Source organism: Watersipora subatra, chromosome 7 (genome assembly GCF_963576615.1).
Source record: "Watersipora subatra chromosome 7, tzWatSuba1.1, whole genome shotgun sequence".
Classification (NCBI taxonomy): Eukaryota; Metazoa; Bryozoa; class Gymnolaemata; order Cheilostomatida; family Watersiporidae; genus Watersipora; species Watersipora subatra.
In genome coordinates, this window is record NC_088714.1 from 30,678,608 (window position 1) to 30,697,225 (window position 18,618).

An 18,618-nucleotide genomic window follows, 5' to 3' on the forward strand; every position below is an offset into this window, starting at 1 on the left:
CCATACTTTTTAGACCAATAGAATGTGCGTCCGACAGCCTTCTGCTTCAGGACCAACTGTGCAGAGTGGCTGCATGGGCTGAGTCGTGGCAGTTGAGATTTAATGCTAATAAATGCACATCTACATCTGTGGAACCAGTTAGATTTTCACATATATACAACTATTGCGGTACATCTCTTATATCCTCGCAATCCTTTTTATACTTGGGTATACTTGTTTCTAGCACCCTCAATTTTAATGAACACATAAATCGCATCATACGTAAGGCTAACGGCACTCTTTTTATGCTTATGCGGACCCTTAAGAAAACATCTCCTAATGTCAAAAGGACAGCATACTATAGTGTGTGTCGTCCACTGCTAGAGTACGCTTCGGAAATCTGGAGTCCACATTTTGATTATAGTATACAAGATTTAGAATCCATTAACCGAAAAGCTTTTAGGTGGGCCAACAATTTAGGAAAATTTGATAGTATATCATCAGAAATGGTGAAAATGGGATGGCAAACACTTGCAGAGAGAAGACGCATCAAGGACGAAAGCACACTGCAAAAAATTTTAAGCCAAGACCTAATGGTCGATTTTAATAGATTTGTAATTAAGAACTCATCCTATTTTACTCGAGGCTCCAATATCAGACACACAATCAATACAAGTGCAATGAAACACTCTTTTTTTAACCGTGCGATGAAATTTTAACATCTGATTCTCTTATAACTAGACCAAGCGATCTTATACTTTTATCCTTCAGACTTAGATAAATAAGTCTATGCTTACTTGTGATCTTATTTTTATGCCTAATGCACCATTTTATTTCTACAGGCCTAGCGGCCACTTGAGATATTTTACAGAGATAGATAGATAGATAGCCCCCATGATATGTGAGTGTTAATTATAATTTTGAATAAAACTATATACCATAGTTGAAGTATTTATACAATACATTGATAAAAGTGTTATTTATTGTTTATAATGTTTAAGCAAATTGTATTTATTGATTTTCTATGCAAAAGAGACACAAAATTTCAAATTCATTGTATATATAGCACTACTGCGCATTCATCTTGCATCTTCTTTAGTACACACTAGAGCAGGAAAAAGTAGCGTGCTTCATAATACATCAATGAGCAGTCGTATTGTTTGATATTTTGATGGAGGTTTTAAACGTGTAGACAGGTCAATAGTGCTAGCTGTAGCAGTAGAAAATTCTAATAACCTGAAACACTGTAAAAACCAAGTGAAAATTGCCGTCAATGATGCTAAGTCTAATGTCATCGAATGTCATGTGACTCAAGAACTTGAAAAAGGAAAAATAGCAAGCCACTTTTTAACTTCATTTATAAACCACGAGGCCAAATAAACAGTATTTGTAGTGAAACTGGGACGCAATAATACTACAGTACTACATGCCTAGATAATACTCCTACAGAGGATACTGCCAATGCCTTTGCAACCTATTTTTCGAGAGTGTGTAAAACAGACATGATTCCACGACCTTGTTTTTCTACCTATGGCTCACTTGAAAAAATAATAATATAACAGAGGTAAGAATTGCCAACCTTATCAACTCATTGGACATCCGGAAGGCTCATGGCCCGGCTAATATATCAAAGTACTCCCTGAAAGCATTCGGCAGGGAAATAAAAGATTTCATACCATGCCTTACACTTATGATGCAAGCCTGTTTACACCAAGGATACGCTCCTGATGACTGGCGAACAGCTAATGTCGTTCCCATATTTAAGAGCGGGAGAAGAGATCTTCTCAATAATACAAACCTATTAGTTTCACTTCTGTTATATCTAAAATGATTGAGCATGTCATATTTAGTTTCATCTTGCAACACATAAACCATTTCAATCTGATAAATAGTAGTCAACATGGTTTCCGCAGGCGGTACAGTACCACGGCCAAACTTGATGTTATTCACCATGCAAAATAGGCTCTAACCGAGCAAAAGGCTTTTCATCTTATTTTTTTCGACTTTGTCAAGATCTTTGATGAAGTGCCTCATCAGCTACTTGTCAGTAAAATCAAGGCTTATAGATTAGATATTTATGTAGTGCAGTGAGTTGAGATGTGGAATCCAACTTCATTTTTTACTGTTAATGGCATGAGCTTCGAGTTTTTTACTGTCCAAACTTGAGTTTCACAGGGATCAGGTTTGGGCTCCCCTGGCTGTGAAAAGCGCATTCTGCCGACTTTATGCAGATGACACCTTATTAGGCATGGATATCACAGAGTACGGGGCTTATGGTTTTCAAGATAACATAGCAGCGCTGTATGACTGATCTGTTCAATGGGGCATGACTTATCCCTATCAAATGTATTCATATAGAGGTGGGGAAGAACATTCCCAGTTTTACTTTAGAGCTAAATAGCATTCCTATTCCACAAGCCAACAGCGTACGATACTTGAGCGTCTTTATAGAAATAGTTTTAAATGGCATGAAAACATATTATCTAAGAGTTGCCAGGAAAAGAAACAAGACATTGGGCTTGATGAGAAGAAGTCTTTTTGGAACTTCCTGTCCGACCAAACTGATTGCTTACGAAACAGTTATGAGGCCAATTCTTGAATATGCCTGTCAGGTGTGGTTGCCATATAATAATTTCTTAATAGATATTCTAGAAAATATCCAAAGGTGTGCCATTAGATGGATTTTCAGACTAAGGCAGTCTGAAAGTGTCACCAGCTGTATGAAAGAACATGTTATCGATACACCTGAGGCTCGGCAACATGAGTTCGAAAAAATCTTATTGAAAAGGTCGAATCTGGTCAATATGACATTGACATAAAGAATGTCTCTTTTAACAAATCGTATTCTACCAGAAAAGGTACTGTCGCTCCTCATTTTCGCTTGGACCAATTCAAGTTCTCATTTTATTACAGAGTTAGAGTTTTATTAGATAGACTGGTACAAATGCCATCTTAGGAAATTACGGATCATTCCTCGTTTCATTTTAGTAAGAAAAAGGGAGGCCAAAAAGGAAAACATTTTTTTTATTCATTTTATTTTCATTTTAGTAACTATCTATGTACTGCCTATGGGCGTAATGGATCATCCTGTATATATATACAGTCAAACATGGATAACTCGAACTTCACGGGACCGAGCGAAAGTGTTCGAATTATCAGAGCGTTCAAGTTATCAGAGCACTGTCACAAGTTCATGTATTTACTTATTTATTAGTGGATACACGTACATATACAAACTATAATATAAATCAAAAGCACAAATGGCTTGTTTCAAATTAAGTGCTTCTAATGTACAGTTTAAAACGTTTTTATCAAAAAGTATAGAGATTTTTCTATCACTTGAGATTGGTTTGTTGTTTGAGGTGATGTTATTGCCAGGACGTTTTTTAGATTGACATCGGCAAAACTTGATCGTTGTTGAAATGCTCAAAAGAAAAGACATCTTTTTCTTTTGACCGTTTTGCCCACAATCAATTTTGCCGATTTTTCTTGAAGTTTATGCAAAGATTACCTCACTTTACCTTGCTTCCGAAGGGCGATCGCTAAGCGGATGTTTGGTATAAATCAAATTTCACCAAACCTTTAAAAAAAGTCGTTGACAAAAATATTTTGCCGATGGTGGTAATAACGACGTTTATGAATTACGAAAAGATGAGGTTTACCTCTATGGCTTGGAATAAAGTGAAATAACGGTTGTTATCGATTTTCTAAAGCGATAACAACCGTTTCGGTAGCCGTTGGGAAAAAACAGTTCGAGTTAACAGTGTTGAGTTCGAGTTATCTATAGCAATTTATCATTACGTGGGAACGGACCAAAGAAACCGTTCGAATTAACCATGTGTTCGAGCTATCCGTGGGCGAATTATCCATGTTTGACTGTATATATATATTTAATACACATATATATATATTTATATATATATATGTATGTTTAAAAGCAATGTTAGAGATTAAGTTCAGATTTCAGCTCTCTGACGGTTCGTAGTACGAAGCTGCTATAATAGTCAGATCGTTTCGTATAAATCATTGATAGTTTGCTTTTGATGCTACTTTGGTAGAGACCATCTTGGCAGGTCAAACTTCAATCAGTTCTTGGTATCATCTGGTGTTCCACAAGGAACTGGTCATGGACCAGAACTATTATTACTATTCATGAACGACTTGCCAGAAAGTATAGACTGCTCTGTAGCTTTGTTTGCCGTCGATACTTTTCTCAATCAGGAAGTTGTATCCACCCTAGATGTTCCATTATTCCAGCGAAACCTATCTAAATCTGGAACATGAGCAGCAAGATGGGGGATGAAATTCAATGTCAACAAAAACAACATCGTAGTGTTCGACAGCCTCACCAAGTTTTTTATGCCAGTATACAGCCAGAATGACAAAGTACTGGAGCAAGTAGTAGAAAGTCGGTACCTAGGAGTGACACTATAAGAGAATTTGATATTAAGCATATACAGTCCAAAATTACAACAGCAAAGAGATACTTAGGCATGATTACTGGGCTCTACATTTACTAAATATGGATACACTACATGGTACTAAATATAAATCTAGCTTATGGAAACCTGACCTAAAATTGTTTATACTAGAATTTATTTGAAACACGCCTCTTACACCCTTAGGCGGTTTGACGTGAAAAAAATCTATGAGGTATTAGTTCATCATACGAGTCAGACAATGTGTTATGGTTTTTTTCTCTGAAGAGGATATGTCGCAAGTATGCGTGTTTTATTTTCATTCGTCCTTCAGCAAGTGTGTCAAGTTGGAGCTTTTCACAGGCAATAGGGATACGCTCCTTCCCTTTTATATGTGATATACGGTAAATATGATGACTATTTTTTGCACTGGTTTAATGTTTGAATCAGTTGGTTGACAGATGTATCTTATGTTTAAGCCAAATATTCAACATGTGGTCTGAACATGTACATCTAGTGCCTGGGATCTAACATAGATAGATTGAATCAGTGGAAATGGTGTAAAATAAGATGGGGAATACAATATGCAAAATCAAGGGGTGCAGTAAAGTAGCATAGGAGAAGTTACAGTTCAGATATCTAGTGGAAACAACCAGCAACCTTGAAGAATTGTCCACACTCATTTGCAAGCAAAGACAATTAGCTGGAGTGATATTATTAACGGTTATTTCATTGTAGGTATTTATAAGAATTGCTGAGTCTAGTTTCTCCCAAGCTTTAGTAAATTAAGGAGATGTTATTTGTTCTTTTACAAGTTTTTTTTACAAGAAAAATGTTTAGGTCTAGATGTTTATGGCAGTAATTTCAGGACAAAAATCTCAGTAAGTGAACATTTTATATTAACAGCTGTCGGATATCACCAGCTGTACTTGACAATGCTGAAGACTCTAAGGAGAACCATATCAACAACTCCGTGCGTCAGCCGAAGCAAAAGGTTGAAGATGGCAGGAAGTGAAGCACTCCCAACCAAAAAAGTAGCTCAAGCTCCAACTAGAGTTGTTATAACATCTGAAGAGGTGGATAAACTAATAGCACAGAAAAAGTGAGTGGTTATGTAGAATTATTTACCTATTTGAGATGCTTGCGTTTTTATGCTTACACAATATCTGTAAATATTTGAGTTATCTTGTGACATATATTATGTGTTTATGGTCTTTCAAAAGATTACTTTTAGACTTCACAAATATTGTTTTATCTTTTTTAGGAAGCTGATAAATCCACCATTGGGAGACAAGTTTTGGACAAAAGTGCCGGTCGATGATGTCTGGGTTAGCAAATACTATCCTCCAAAACATTATTCTTTACAAGGTAAAATCAAATAGGCATGATTATTTGATGCTCAAATTTTACTCAAATTTGATTTTAGTCAGCTTTAGTTTTACTATTGAGAACTTTTTCAAGCAATGCGGTAATCCTTCATTCTTTACAAGATATGTTTTATGATTTTGTTTAGTTGATCACGGTGAAAAAATAATTGGTATTATGCTGAAAACATTGAATATTGATGCGCTAACTCGGCTCGTTGTCTAAAATGCTTTATTTTAACCAGGCCTGTATTCACTGGTTGCAAGTTGGGGCGGCTAATGTTAGGCGAATAGTTATGAACACTTAGGGGTGTTGAGTGAGGCGATGTAATCCCCTCTCAGTTTTCTCTTATGTTGGGCCTCAGCGGGGCCTCTCATGTGAAGTTTTAAAATTTTTTATCGGAAAGTCAACATTTTTCTATTTTTTGAGATTTGTTTTGTTTTATGTGATGTGACTGACGATACGTTTTTAAATTAAAATAGGCAAAACTTGGCCGCAGTTGAAACCATAGAGTTATCTCCCCCTAGAGTGATAACTGTGCATTCAACAACACGAGCGTTTCCGGTGCCAACAAGGAGCGTTTAGGCCACGCCCCTTTTTTGTGCTAGTCACTCGTAGTGATTGACAGAACAATAACATCAGCCATGAGAATGATCATGAATTTGCACAGTTAAGATAGTAATTATTGCTCATACTAAAAAGATGATGATTATAGTTTATTACTCTAATACATGCTTATTATTTTAAGCAATTCAATATTTACATGACTTGCAAAGACACTGAATAGACAGTATTAAGTAAGTGAGTTAATGCAATCAGTAGGTAGATACTCAGATACTGCATCCCAATACATATATATATATATATATATATATATATATATATATATATTACTGGTGTTTATAAATTATCAGTCGTGAGAGAACTGATCTTTCCTTCCCCTTCCCTCCCTTTACAATCAGCCTGTTGTGCTTTGTGATGTAGTGCTTTATCCTGATGTCAAGATATTTGCTGGCTACCATTCTCACAAGCTGGAGCCTATGTTCCAACTCCATCTCAACCAGCTCACATTAGTGTGTAAAAAGCCTGGCTGGTTGATCCTCCATCAGGCTTTTGAACACCAATGCTTCTAGCTTAGCGACTACACACTTTTGAGTCAAAAACATAGGGTCCAGGAATGTGAGAATGACTTGCTCACACCGCTGCAGAATGGTTGTTACTGGCTGTGAAGGAATTTCCAAGTTGGAAATTCCAAGACCGGTTGGAAATTCCAATAACTAATCTATTAGCTACTAGCATTCTACTACTAATGTCTCCGTGGTGATTTCGCCAAATTAGTGATCTTGTAAGACTTTGTTAAGACTTATAAACTGAACTTTATTGCTTTTAATTGGGAGAAGGGGTGTGAAGACCCCAAACTTGCATTTTCACTAATTTCCAGGCTCACTAATCTAGTATTGGTTTTGACTGCCAGTAATGTAGTGAGTGAGAGATCCTTTTCTGCATTGAAGCGAATCAAAACATCGACGAGGAGCACCATGGAGCAGGCTCGGCTAAATAATCTTCTAATATTTCACATATATAAAGATGTTGAAAGAGATACAGAATCAGTTATGAAATATTTGTGTCATCGACACATTGACAGAACTAGAGCTATTGCAATAAATAAGTAATAGCTCTTGTTCTGTCAATGTCCCTTACAGAAATCTGTAGTGTCATGAGTTTTATATTGGTTGTTGAATAAAGAAAACGTTTTGCCTACTATGAACCATAAACAATATATTTATATAGATTTTGATGCTTACAATTGATTGCTTTTATGCATACTTTGAGGATTGTTGATGCTTAAAAGGTCTAGAGCTTCGGGGTGCTGCCCCGACCCCGTTGGGGGCTGCCACCCCCCAGGTGTTCATAACGAGTTGGCTAACATTTACAGTTCCACTTTGCAACCAGGGAATACAGTTTAATAGTTAGAATGGTAAATGTTGTATACAGTATGTTATAATATGTAAAAATAAAATTTTCTGTCCAAAGACTTCTTTATTACTCGGGCAACGCCGGGTAGTACAGCTCATGGTTGATAGCAGTCAATTAGCTTTCCATCACACTAATGTAATACAACCCCAGTATGACCATCTATCTTATCTATGAGTAACTGATTGCATTAACTCACTTACTTAACACTGTCTATTCAGTGTCTTTGCAAGTCATGTAAGTATTGAATTGCTTTAAATAATAAGCATATATTAGAGTAATAAGCTATAATCATCATCTCTTTAATATGAGCAATAATTACTATCTAACTGTGCAAATTAATGATCATTCTTATGGCTGATGTTATTGTTCTGTCAATCACTACGAGTGACTAGCACAAAAAATGGGCGTGGCCTAAACGCTCCTTGATGGCACCGGAAACGCTAGGGTAGTTATCACTCTAGGGGGAGATAACTCTATGGTTGAAACGCTCAGAAAAAAGACATCTTTTTCTTTTGAGCGTTTTAACAAAGATCAATTTTGCCCATTTTATTTTAAGTTCGTACGGAAGTTGCCACGCTTTCGATGGGACATGGCCAAGCGGATGTTTGGTAAAACTTGATATTTTGCAAACCTTTATAAAGGTCGTTAACAAGAATGTTTTGCCACTGTTGATGATAATAATGACGCCTAAGAACTACTAAAAGTTGATGTTTGTCTCTATGGCTTTGAATAAAGTGATATTCTACAGCGATAAAAACCGTCTCCATAGCCATTGGGCAAATAACTTTTCGAATAAATGATGTTGAGGTCGAGTAATCTGAAGCAATTTATCATTGCGTGGGAACGGACCAAACAAATCCGTTCAAGTTAACCTTGTGTTTGAGATGAAATGTTACATTTTATCCGAGGGCGAGTTATCCGAGTTTGACTGTACTTAGCCGCGGAAAGTTCCTAAAAAGTTGGGGCGGCTCAGCCGGGCAGCCGCCCCAGGGAATACGGGCCTGATTTTAACGATGGGAATTTTACCAAGTAATTAGGGCTAAATATAGTGCTAAGTTACATTGGTGCGACTGTTTCATTTGGTTTATGTGATTGTTTGGAACATATGTATGATTAGGATTAACGCAGTGTCGCCCGAGATATCTTTCATTTCTAATTAGAAAGCCTGCAGCATGCATGTAGATTTTTAACGCAAATTACTACACTGCTTTCATGATAACAATTATGAACGTTCATTTAAGTCCATTATCCGTTATGCATATGAATGCACATTCTTGAGTTTCTAATCAGGTGGATGTTTAAGATGCTTGCTCTCAAGGACCAGACGGAGCTTAGAAACTGAATATTTTCTGCGACCTGGTTGAAGACACCGAGCATTTGCATGTGAAGTTCGGACGAAATCAGTCAATAAATGGGGCAACACATAGCGTGTTTTCAGAAACGCTCATTTACTCAGTGACAGATTTATTAATAGATATTGTATTCTAGAAATTGTTATACAGGTTTTCGAATAGTTTTGTTTAGAAACCCATATCATCATCGATTGGTATATAGGATTTGAAGTCTCAGTTAATTGATGGGATTATTATAGGCATATAATACAATAAATTTTCCTGCTGACAAGCCCAACCATGGAGATAACCTTAATTTGGTTAATATGCATGCATAGATGTGTACAGGTTTCATACGCTCTAATGGTATATTGCCTTCCTTGGCATCAGCTCTTGTTAACATCATTACTTGTTAGTATCTGTAATTCTTGGTACAGTATCAGTATATATGTTAGTATTAGTACATGTTAGTATTAGTACATGTTAGTATTAGTACACGCTAGTATCAGTACAAACATGCCTGATGTTTATTACCTCTTCTGGTAGAGTGTATCACCATGCATAGGCAGTCTTGCTGTCCTGCCATGTTTGATAATGAAGATGGTGTTGTACATGTGAACCTTGACCTGTGCATGAAGACAGCTAAAAAGGTAAGAAATCTTAAAGTAATTGTGTTAGCTAAATATACTGGTAGTTGATAGCCTGACCTTGAGTGCTATGCCTTACCGCCGTTTAATGACATGCATAACCTCAATTTCTCTATTCCTCCAAAATCAAATGTTGACTAGGCATTTGGTTTTGTTGTTGGTTTCTAGTCGGCATCCATAATTTATTAAAATGTACAGCATTAGACAATGTCTGCTTGAGAAATTAAATCAACCTTCTAGAAGATGGGTTTTGCTTAAATGCAAAATTGAGATATTTTTACTATTTGGAAGATAAATCAGTCAAGTTTCCAAAATCCACAATTTCTAGCATCACCAAGTCTTTGTACTCCTAGTGTTTGTACTTGTATGGTGTCTGTACTTGTATAGTACTTTTATTCACATATTGTTTGTGCTGATACAGTATTTGTACTTGTATAATATTTACTTTTTACAGTGTTTCTACTTCAATAGTATTTGTATTCCTATAGCGTTTGTATTCATAATTTTTATCTAGAGACAGGTTGATTGTTATTTGTCCTAATCATTTTCTATACAGTGGTCTGAATCAATTAGACCTGGATAATTCGAATTTCTGTTTAATTTAAACCCATTTTTAGGCCCCTGTATATTTTTAGGCCCTGCTCTATATCACTCACCATTGTAAATAGTTTGACTAGTTCAATTTAACTCTGGCTAATTCAAACTGAAAGTTAGTAAAAGTGTAAAAGTAAACGGAGCTGAATACATTAGTATTAGTCGCAATCACAGAATCAAGCACAACTGATGTGACATATATTCCTTGGTGATTGTGAGAGGTGCGTCAATTTAATAGGTCAATCACCAGATTGGCAGCTAACACATGACCTTGATAGAGCAAGTTGCACTACTGGTAAAGCCATCTTTAAACTGTGAACTTAAAAAAAAATTGAAAATGGACTCCCTGAAAAAGATTGTATGCTAAGACTATGCATCAAACTTGAGCAATAATGAACATTTATCTTGAATCTAGAAGTGAATGATCAAAGGCTAATCAACAATCGCAGTTCCAAGCTTTATTCTAAGGTTTTTCTACTTTTGCGAACATATCGTCAGAATTGAAACAGAATTACAAAACAAAAGTTTACCGGTTTAAGGTGGATATTATTAAAGGAATTCAAAGAAGAGTGTTTCTATTCTTGAGTAAATTATTAACTCTTAGGTTAAAAATTACAGTATTCAATTCTACACGTACAAGTATAAGATGCATCGAGAACTCTCGGGGCTTAATAGACCATTAACAGTACGTTATTATTTTAATATAAAATACAAGATATAGCACATTTTTGTAATTCAAACTGATTAATTAAAACTATTTGACTTGGTCCCTTTGATTTTTAATTATGCAGACTCCACTATAGAATCATCTGGAATCATATTATGAGTCTTTTAGCTTCTTCCGAACTCTTGCAATACTTAACCCACTCGTTGTTTAAATTCGAAAGGTAATGTTGCAGACAAAGTTCACCCATAGTTACAATGGCAATATTCTGCTACCTCATCGGTTTGATACGGGAAAACCCAAGAGAAAGATTCTGGCTCTGTCGGCATCACCAGACGAGCTCGATGTGGCCAAGTCACACGGAGTCGAGATGGCTGGTAGCACTCAGTTGATAGCCCAGGTTAGTTTCATACTTTGTTGTAGTAAATAGTTTGTTTTCTCTAATCTCCATTAAATATGAACCTACACTACATTTTGTAGATTTTCTCAGAAAGTGTCGATATTTATTTATATTCACCATTTTTCCGTTACCATTTTAATCGCAATCAAACTTTTTTGATTTTAATCTTGGAAAATCCTGGCATTCAAATCACCTCAAACATAAAAGAATGATAGAAAAATACTGATACTTTCTGATGAAATCTACTGAAACTTTGTGCCAATTCATTGTCAATAACATGTTGCGCCACGACTACTTTGACTCACGCTGAAGTCCGTTAGTGTGGCCAGTGTCATGAATTAAGTTTCTGATATTGGTAACTGTTTTCATTTTTTGTACTTTTATATTTAAAATATATGATAATATTTGATAAGCAGAGTGTGTCGCATAAATAATTCTCTATATGTATTAGGTTACAGTTTAGAAACAATCCAGTGTAATAAACAAAATGTCTCACTGGCTGCATTCGAGTTGGTCATCGCTCTAGATCTAATCCTAGCTGCCTTTATGTGTCTCCTGCAGATAAAAAGAGATGAGATAGTATTAGAGGAAGAGGGTATTGAGGTCGTCATAGCGACAGCAGATATTCTCCAGCAACTACTCACTATTAAAGATAACCTGCCACTTTTTCCCAGCAAAAAGCTTTGTAAGTAAATGACACAAGATGGTCCTTGTTGTTGAATGTAAGCTATACTCAGAGGGAACTGGACAAGCAGTATAGTAGTGGTTGTACGGGAACAAAAGTTTAGGTTGTATTTGCTAAAGAAAACAAAAATGGAATGGCTGATGGCAAAGTGTTTCACGCTATTTTTAGCCTGTGTTACTGTTGTTAGTGAGTACTGGATATGACATGGACACTATGGCGCATCTGTATACCTATGGCATACCGTACCAGACAACTAATATTAAAGATGACCCCATGGTCAGCAAGCTATACGCTCCTATTGGTCGAGTAAGTATCCCAATACCGTTTATCTCACATTACACAGACGAAGACAAACTTGTTCTCTTCGTTTCCCTCACCTCAATCACTCATTTTTTCATATATTTTAGGTTTTTTCTAATTCTTTTATCTGTATTTGTGCTGTTGTTGCATTGCCATATTTACTTATAGAATTTGCACTGTTTGTAGTATGTTTTATTTATTTTAATGTTAAATGCCATTTTGTTCAGGCTCCATATATAAAAACACTAGTTAAATGCCCAGCATTGCACGGGTAATAAATAGTTTTTGCATGAAAAACTTATTTTTAATTGACTAAGCTTCTTTACCCAATGGATTTGAGTAACTCAAGATAGTAACTTTACTATAATAAGAGCTGTGTCCATCCCTCTGAAGCTAGTGTTAGGAGAAAAGATTGTGCCATGATCTCTCACGCAATCATGATCTTCAAGCGTGCTAGCTGAAACTATTTTAACCAATCAGCATTGAAGATTGGCAGGTGTAATAAGTATGATGTGCGCAATTGTTCAGTAGTATTGCCTGTTGGGTGGGTAGTGTGATGCGCCTGTTTGTTAAACTGGAGGTTCCGTGTTCACTTCCAATGCGAAGCATGTTCTTCATTCGTAAAACTATTGCTATAACTGGACAGACGGATGACAAACGCTGAGCTTTATATTTATAGAATGTCAACACACTTGAAGATAAACCATCAAGAACATGTTTAGCCATGTTTTAGAACATGTTTTAACCATCAAGAACACGTTGAACCATCCAGCCCAGTTACCGCTACCCAAAGTCTTGCAGTGTAGTGGCACATTTGTTTCATGAAAGCCATTGACTCAAGTAATCATGTTATTGAACATACACAATTATTCGATAGAGTTTCAACCTTTTAAGAATGCATCAAGTTGATGAACAGTAATTTGTCTTGCTATTATCAACTCTCAGTTGGATGGAAACATAGGCTGCACCTGGAGTAAATTTTGTCGCATGATATATTGCTAGTTGTGAAAATTTTTAAATTGGAAAAGGGTGATCTGATAGGAGTTGACTATCTCAATGTAGTAGTTACAAATATACATGACATCATTGATAGTCATGAAATGGGTTCAGAGTACTAAGTACAGTAATCTCTCACTTTTCAAGGTTGATCGGGACTGGCTCCTGCGATAAGTGGAAACATGTCACTTTTTCATTAATCGTAAGCGTTTTCCTTCTTTTTTAGGTTCATTAAACAATTTAGAGAGTCATAGGCTTTTAGAAGCATGAAGTAGGGCGTCACAAGCATGTTCCACTTTAACACTTCGTAAAACATAACAAAAAATTGCTAACTTTCACGGATGCTAGCACAGTGATGCTCGCAGAGAGATTTCACTGGTTCAGAATATAAGAGAGATTTATATATGTTTTTTTTACTGTTTTATTGGTTTTGTAATATTTTAATGAATATTTTTTACCTTACAAAATACCGATATCGTAAAGGTTAGCTGTGAGGAATCGAAGATTACTGTAGTTCTCTAGTAAAACCAAGGATAGATAACTTTTGTACTAGAGCCTTTTAATCTTTGATAAACTATCAATACATCATGCTGACTAAAAGTCAACGTCAACAGTGGTGTTGTGGGTAAAATTAATTCATATTAGGAACTTGCTTCTATAGTTTCTTGCTTGTAAACTGGTAAGGATCAACGGTATTTACGTATTTTAAACTATTTTTGTTGGTCAGTAAATAAGCGGATGATGTTTTATTTTAGTTAAATATGCCTATGGACAATCTTGAGGAAAATTGGAACACATGGAGGGAACATTTGAATGGCATCAGGTCTACCAAAGGTTAGCAGTAGTTATTCAATCAAAGTGTCATTTACAGCAGGGATCGGTAAACTCCGGATACAGCCTAGCGAGTATTTCAGTCCGAGCTAACTTCTCCTTGATCTTTGAACAGCATCCGGCCTAACTGACTTGTAGCCGTTTCTATTATTATTGTTGGCCCATGCCAAACGTGTGATCACAATGTTTGGCAGCAACTATTCCTACTAAGCAGAACTTTTCGAGAATAAAATTTTGTAATAACAACTGCAATCTCAACTCAAAGACGAGCGCTCCTAATGCAATCTGTTCTTAGACGCTTTCTCAGTCCATCCTGATGTTGTTTCTATCTCGAAGAAACACGTTTCCAATTGATCGGGCCGTATATTTTAATAAAGTTGTCTTTTCTTTGAAACCTTGTTTTATCTGGCCTAGTTCGCCTTCTTGTCTCTTCGAAATGGCCTAGTAGTCAACTTTTTGGTCCCTGCCGACTCTTGCTGACCCTTGACACACAGTTGGATTTATGTTGTTATTTCTTAATCTAGATGAATGTGAGGACGTGCTTAGTGGAAGTTGCAATAATTACATATTTGTCTTTATCAATTTAAGGGCCTGTTGTACTCGGAGGAAAAGTTGAGTGCAAACCATCATTTGAAAGTTTCCTGCTTCAAGTTACCGAACGATCTCAGTTACTAGATGATAACGAAGATGATGAGGAAGAAGTTATGGATGAAGTCGGTGGGAATTGAAGTGATTGTCCAGGACTGGAATTGCTTCGCAGTAGTAGAAAGCACCTGAAGAAGTGTGGAATTTTAAAGGAGCAACAGTGTTTCAGGAATTTCAATTCAATATAATTTTAACATCCAAGATACATGAAAAGCACATTCCACTTTGTGGTTTATCGCCTGGCAGCAAAACATACAAGACTGGCAGTAAAACATACCTACTGCTTTGTATTTTGTAGAGATCAATTCGTAGAGATCAATGAAACCAACTGACATCAAGTTCTGTTCATCAAGTTTTTTTGAACAAGAAAAGATTTCTCTAATACCTTTTTATGTTATTGTTGCTAGGTGTCTATGACATTTTGGTATTGCAGTCAGGCTATATTACATGTATTTAGCAGCTTGTGTTATACAATTTGATTATTACTTCACATTTTTATTCAATATACATATAATTGCATTTATTATGTAAAGGCCTCTCAACTGGTTGAACACACAGCAGTAAGGACATAGGGGAGGTAAGAACTTACACTTTATCAAGATTGATTAGATAAAAATGTCATGTTTAAATACCTGGTGAGCAGTCGACGTACAGCATCTGTAACCGTCCATAATAAAGCAAGCGCGTGTAGATATAGCTAGAGTTGTCACTTCTCGTGAATAGAAACGAAACTGGCGCAGCGTAAAACCCTCTCCGAATGTTTTGAAGTTTACTTCTATGACAGTGGAGCCTTCATACTTGTGCGTCGTGTATTGTTGAAACACAGGCTGATCCTGTAAGTGTAAACAAAGACAGCTGGGTAAACCATCGTGATAAACACATTAAATTTATGAGCGCATTTTGCTCCACGGCTTCATTTACTTAGCACTCACAGTTTGTGTGACGATGACGTAGACTTTATAGGGAAAACTTTTGTTAAATCAAATAAAGTATGGCATGGTACTATAATTCGTTTGCTGATGGAATAAAAAAGCGACTTTGTCGATACGCTTTGCAGTCCTTGCTGGGAGAGTATCTGTTAGACGATGTATCGATAGACCAACTTACACTGGATATATACAATGGAACTGGCATTATTCATAGTCTCAATTTTAATGTGCAGGTTAGTCATCGTGGACGTTACTATAGGTTTACACCATAAACTTCTGATGCCAGCTCGCGAACTTTATTTTAGTACAGTGATGAACTTAGGTGTGGTCTAAATAAAATGCGTCAACTGCTCACATAACGGTTATTTTAAAGTATTCATAATAATTACTTTTATGCCAAGGTAATGCAATATGTCTTAAAGCATTGTTTTCTCAAACCAGGTTGACCTTCATTAGGGTTTTATGCCCCAATATGAGGGTTTCATGAGAGCCCCAATATTTCTTGCAGATTTAAAACAAATTATAGTTTTTTAGGCGGTAAACAAGGCATTGGCCAAAGCCAGTATACCTCTTCATTTGGTGGAAGGTTTTATTGGAAGTATTACGGTGTCTGTGCCATGGAAATCCTTGATTAACGATGACACACATCTCGAAATTGATGGGCTTGAAGCATCATTCCAATATTCACCTTGTGAAACTCCAAATCCAGGTAACTTCTTATCAAGTCAGATTTTGTAACCTGCCACCAAAGTTATGATAAGGTTTTTCATAAATTTTACGCTCTTTTGTATAGGAGAGTTTGATCCATCATGGCTGTCGCAGTCACAGATGTCAGCGTCAATGCAAATGGCCGAAGAATGTCTTAAAGATGATAAGGATGTCAGATCTACTCCAGATGGTTTGAAGAATGCGACCAAAACCATTGAATCCGGTAAGTGTGTTCCTGTTGACAAGTAATTCTTTTTCAATCCTTTGGTATCTTAATAGTAAGAGGAATAGCTGTGATATCGTGAAACAGGCACTGATGACAGCTACTCGTCTAGTGTTTCTAGAATTATATCTAGTGTATATATATTAGATTTTCACTGTAAAATATGTATGTGTAGGTTTTAAAATGCATTCAGAATCTGTCTGATGTTAACATGTACTTTTATGTAGTTATATCCCGAGTACGATTGACCTTACGAAACACAATACTGCGCATTGAGAATTGTCCTGTTGGGACTGATCAAGGACAAGCTGTTGAACTACATATTGGAAGGTTAGTGTTTATTTCACATTATATCCACTAGTGCCCCGGCAGCCTGGTGGGCCGTGAGAAATCATCAGATGTAATAGCTATGTGCATAATTCTTCTGGAATGCAGCAAGGTGGTTGGGTGCTGCAAATTGATGGTGGTAGAAAATGCAGATGGTAGCGTGTCTGGCAGTTAAGCAATTGTTGAGTTTGAATCCAATATTTTTTCCCAACATCTGACTGTGGCTATGGACGGACCGACACGTCTCTTATTATAGTAAAGACTTTTTCACTTGAAACTTAATTTTGGCCGGGATGAAATGTTAATCGCTCTTTTAGACTAGAGTTCTCTGATGACTCGACAGCGGATGGAGGATCAACAGACCTACCCGCAAACTCTGTCAAGAATATCAACATTAGTGAAGGCCTGACCATGTACACCGACACATTCCTACCCTGCCATCGAGGCGCGAGTTCTCAGAGTGAAAAATACTCGACGCTCTCCTCCGACATATTTGTAAGTAACTGGTACACTAACTAGGGTTTGTCAAATTTGCGTATTCATTTAGGTAAGAATAGTTTTGAGAAATCCTAAGCTCATCACAGTCATTGAGTGCCATTCCGTCGATGCTAGTACTTCCGCAGCTAGTTGCACTTACTGGTTATCTTATGGTGATCAGCTGGTTTTATTTGAAGCAATTTTGTAGCGCTTACTTCTAGGTTAGTAATAGCCTTCTAACAAAGAGCTTTCGCCGTTGCATAACTGTTAAGAGTTTAAATGAGGTCATATCTTTGTTCACTGTATACGGACAAGTTTCTTTGTTGTAGAGCTCAGCATTGTCATCACAATCCCAGATAAGTCCGATTCTCCGACAACCGAGCTATGTTTCTGCTTCTTCTGGTGCTGAAGGTCTTCCACAAGAAAAGAGCTGTCTTAATTCTAAGCCTATTAAATTTCTCTCAGTCATCGGAGAGCTCAAAACTAAAATATCAATCAAAAATGAAGACAGCGCTCCAGGTAAAATTGACAGTTGCATCTGGTCAATTGTTTCTCATGTTTTATGAACTGTTTGTTGTGTTGTGCTATACAAAACCGAAATAGTCAGCAATGGGCTTCTATGCATTCACCATTCGGAGGGTGGGCTGGAAGCTCTCCTGACTGGTGATAATTAGTAAGTTTCCATACAGTGACAGTGTAGCGTTACATGGGTGCACCAGTGCCAAACCGCTTCGCTGGGCCGACAAGCAGATTATGATTCCATAGGGTGTTATAGTAGAGTGATGGTTGTGCAGCTCCTTATGTCAGGGTTGTACCTTTAAGAGGTAAAGGACAAATGAATCTATGCAGCAACAAGGAAAGCAAGACCTATGTGCATGCACAAGTACAACGCTGTTGGTCGCTAAGGCCGTTTTTAATGCTCATCACGTAGGTGTTTCGTTTCCAAACATCGACACTAAATCATGACTGAACGATAGCGACATGACTGTTTTCATGATGGCATTACAGTGCCATACGATGGTGTGCCACTACGCTGTTACTGGATACTCACCATTACGTTGTATACTTAGCAATACATTTATTATAGCCGAAGCTTTTAAGAGACAATAAATATCACTTGAA

At 36.7% G+C, this 18,618-nt stretch overlaps 2 protein-coding genes across 3 annotated transcripts in view; both read left to right on the forward strand.

Moving 5' to 3' along the window:
• Window positions 1-873: 873 nt before the first annotated feature.
• LOC137401167 (uncharacterized) lies at window positions 874-15,356 on the forward strand. Its single transcript, XM_068087548.1, has 9 exons — window positions 874-880; window positions 5,304-5,499; window positions 5,662-5,765; window positions 9,617-9,720; window positions 11,211-11,375; window positions 11,937-12,060; window positions 12,248-12,366; window positions 14,112-14,190; window positions 14,776-15,356. Exons 1-9 carry the CDS (start codon window positions 874-876, stop codon window positions 14,913-14,915), a joined length of 1,038 nt encoding a protein of 345 aa, XP_067943649.1. The 3' UTR covers window positions 14,916-15,356.
• Window positions 15,357-15,708: 352 nt separating this feature from the next.
• Window positions 15,709-18,618, forward strand: part of LOC137399229 (autophagy-related protein 2 homolog A-like) — a 67,090-nt gene continuing 64,180 nt past the window's right edge. Inside the window, exons 1-6 of one of the 2 annotated variants that reach the window (XM_068085242.1) lie at window positions 15,709-15,994; window positions 16,296-16,470; window positions 16,555-16,692; window positions 16,920-17,022; window positions 17,337-17,514; window positions 17,826-18,015. In XM_068085242.1, coding sequence (XP_067941343.1) covers window positions 15,824-15,994; window positions 16,296-16,470; window positions 16,555-16,692; window positions 16,920-17,022; window positions 17,337-17,514; window positions 17,826-18,015 — 955 coding nt within the window. In that variant the 5' untranslated portion in view covers window positions 15,709-15,823. The remainder of the gene's footprint in view (window positions 15,995-16,295; window positions 16,471-16,554; window positions 16,693-16,919; window positions 17,023-17,336; window positions 17,515-17,825; window positions 18,016-18,618) is intronic. The other variant, XM_068085243.1, reaches the window with a different exon arrangement.

Excerpts from the sequence above, each read along its gene's own strand:
- LOC137401167 (XM_068087548.1), top strand. Across the intron at positions 5,500-5,661 it reads AAACTAATAGCACAGAAAAA|GAAGCTGATAAATCCACCAT; the intron begins GTGAGTGGTTAT and ends TATCTTTTTTAG. Across the intron at positions 14,191-14,775 it reads TGGCATCAGGTCTACCAAAG|GGCCTGTTGTACTCGGAGGA; the intron begins GTTAGCAGTAGT and ends TATCAATTTAAG.